This window comes from Austrofundulus limnaeus, unplaced genomic scaffold (assembly GCF_001266775.1).
Source record: "Austrofundulus limnaeus strain Quisiro unplaced genomic scaffold, Austrofundulus_limnaeus-1.0 Scaffold109, whole genome shotgun sequence".
Taxonomy (NCBI): domain Eukaryota; kingdom Metazoa; phylum Chordata; class Actinopteri; order Cyprinodontiformes; family Rivulidae; genus Austrofundulus; species Austrofundulus limnaeus.
Window position 1 is genome coordinate 311,498 of NW_013952511.1, and position 2,185 is coordinate 313,682.

At 39.9% G+C, this 2,185-nt stretch overlaps 1 protein-coding gene across 1 annotated transcript in view; it reads left to right on the top strand.

Annotated features, from left to right (window-relative positions):
• Window positions 1-2,185, top strand: part of pycr1b (pyrroline-5-carboxylate reductase 1b) — a gene marked incomplete at its 5' end in the record, with an annotated part of 10,416 nt that overhangs the window by 1,755 nt on the left and 6,476 nt on the right. Inside the window, 4 exon segments of the mRNA XM_014014013.1 lie at window positions 372-442; window positions 639-818; window positions 968-1,075; window positions 1,220-1,333. Coding sequence (XP_013869467.1) covers window positions 372-442; window positions 639-818; window positions 968-1,075; window positions 1,220-1,333 — 473 coding nt within the window.

Below are 2,185 nucleotides of genomic sequence, written 5' to 3' on the forward strand. Positions count from 1 at the left end.
CTTTATTTTACAGTTAAAATATATGTTTATTAAATAAAGTCTAATGTTACAACTAACCATGGATCCCTTTAAGTGCTTCTTTATGCGTACCTGTATCTTTAGTTCAGATAAATAAGTTTTAATATTACTAGTTTATTGTTCATGGCTGTTTAATATGGCCTCTATGCTTATGTGACACATAAAACAATTAAACAGAGCTATCAGTCAGATTAATCGACAAGTACTACTAATATAGTTGATGTTTCTGGAGGATATGTCCTCTGTAACTTCTTTGTAAACTGTAATGTGAATGTTTTATTCCTGCTTTGTTTCTTTGTTTTGAATTCTATTTCACACTCTTAAATGTCACTTCTTCCTGTTGTTTTCTCTAGGTGTGATTGCAGCACACAGGATTACAGCCAGCTCTCCAGACACAGACCTACCCACTGTGACTGGGCTGAGGGTGAGCCGTTTAAATTTGTTATAACAGTGTTTATTAACAAGTTTATTTTATTTTATTTTTTTTCCGAACATGGTAAAGTGAGGAACTTTCATGTAAGGATGAACTTGTGCAGTAGTTAAAAAATGAATGCTTGCTGCTGTGTAAACAAAAACTTTTTGTACCACTAAGTATCACATATTTTTTTGTTTTCTTGTAGAAAATGGGGGTGAACTTGACAACTAGTAACAAAGAGACTGTCAACAAGAGTGATGTGCTTTTTCTGGCTGTGAAGCCCCACATTATCCCCTTTGTTCTGGATGAGATCGGTCCAGACATCGAAGACCGTCATCTTATCGTCTCTTGTGCTGCAGGTGTTACCATCAGCTCTATAGAGAAGGTAAACATCACTCACCGTCACTCTGAAATACTGACACGTGGATCTGTTCACACTAGGCTTCACAGGTGTTGGATTTTTAACATGTAAAAGAAAATTCTCGCCTCTTATCTTTTACATATTTGTCCCACATTTTCTTGGTCATTGTGCAGAAGCTGCTTCAGCACCGTTCAGCTCCTAGAGTCATGAGGTGTATGACAAACACACCGGTGGTGGTGCGAGAAGGAGCCACGGTGTACGCCACAGGGACACATGCAGAGGTAAAGAGTCATCTGAAAACAACCAAAACATATGATAGAAAGGAAGTGCTGGTGTTTGGCCAACGTGATTGAGTAATGAGACAAACGAACAGAAAGGTTCTGCTTTTTAAATACGTTTTAGTCAGACTTTTGTAGTTATTTTAGGTGGAAGATGGTAAATTGCTGGAGCAGCTGATGGCCAGTGTTGGTTTCTGCACGGAGGTGGAGGAGGACCTAATTGATGCTGTCACTGGACTGAGTGGCAGCGGACCCGCCTATGTGAGTTACAGCTTTTGTTGCCTACTATAATGGTGTCTGTGTGTGTGAGATGTGGGGGATCCAGGCTTTTATCATCTCATCATGGCCTGGAATGAGCAAAATATTCTACAGACTGATCGGAGTCGGGAGCAGAACTGGTGAATTCAACGTCTTTTGACAAATTGGCTTTCATAATGTGAGCTGAGCTTAATCTAGATGTTTCACTGCAGCCTCTCCTTTATTATTCATGCTGCAAGATCGCCTTATAGGTAACAATTTCCCTACCCCTTAGCAAAAAGTTGTATACGTCAAGTTCATTTTAATAAGTACCGTATTCAAGTATAGTGTGTAAAATTTAATCTATAAAATCATCCATAAGGTTGGGAGGTGGTTCTATACTCGGATACATATTTTTACTTATATATTTTAACTGAAATATCGGCTTCATTCACAAAATACCTGAGTCCTTAAATGAGACTGCGTCGTAAAAAAGCAGTTGAAGCGAGCTTACCTGTGACACTCCTCCGTGCTTCAGAGCGAGATAATAACAGATCCAGGCAGGCGACATGATGTGAAAAAAAGGGGAAAAAAAGTAGTCCTGCACCTCAGTAATTATAACAAACTAATGACATTAGCGTGTGACCGGGCCGCTCCTCTAACAACAACAAACACATGTTCATCTGTAGTGGCTGCCGTCTACTGGTGTTCTGAAAAGGTTTGTATCCCTGAAAAAAGTTTCCCCACCAGAGGAGGCGCTCGCGAGTAGGAAGTAATCTGTTTTTCCCCCACAAGATGGTCCAAATCTCATGTGAAGTCTCTGACTTTTGTGTTGGCGCCTCCTGGTGGACTATGTGTAAAATACCAGAATTCATA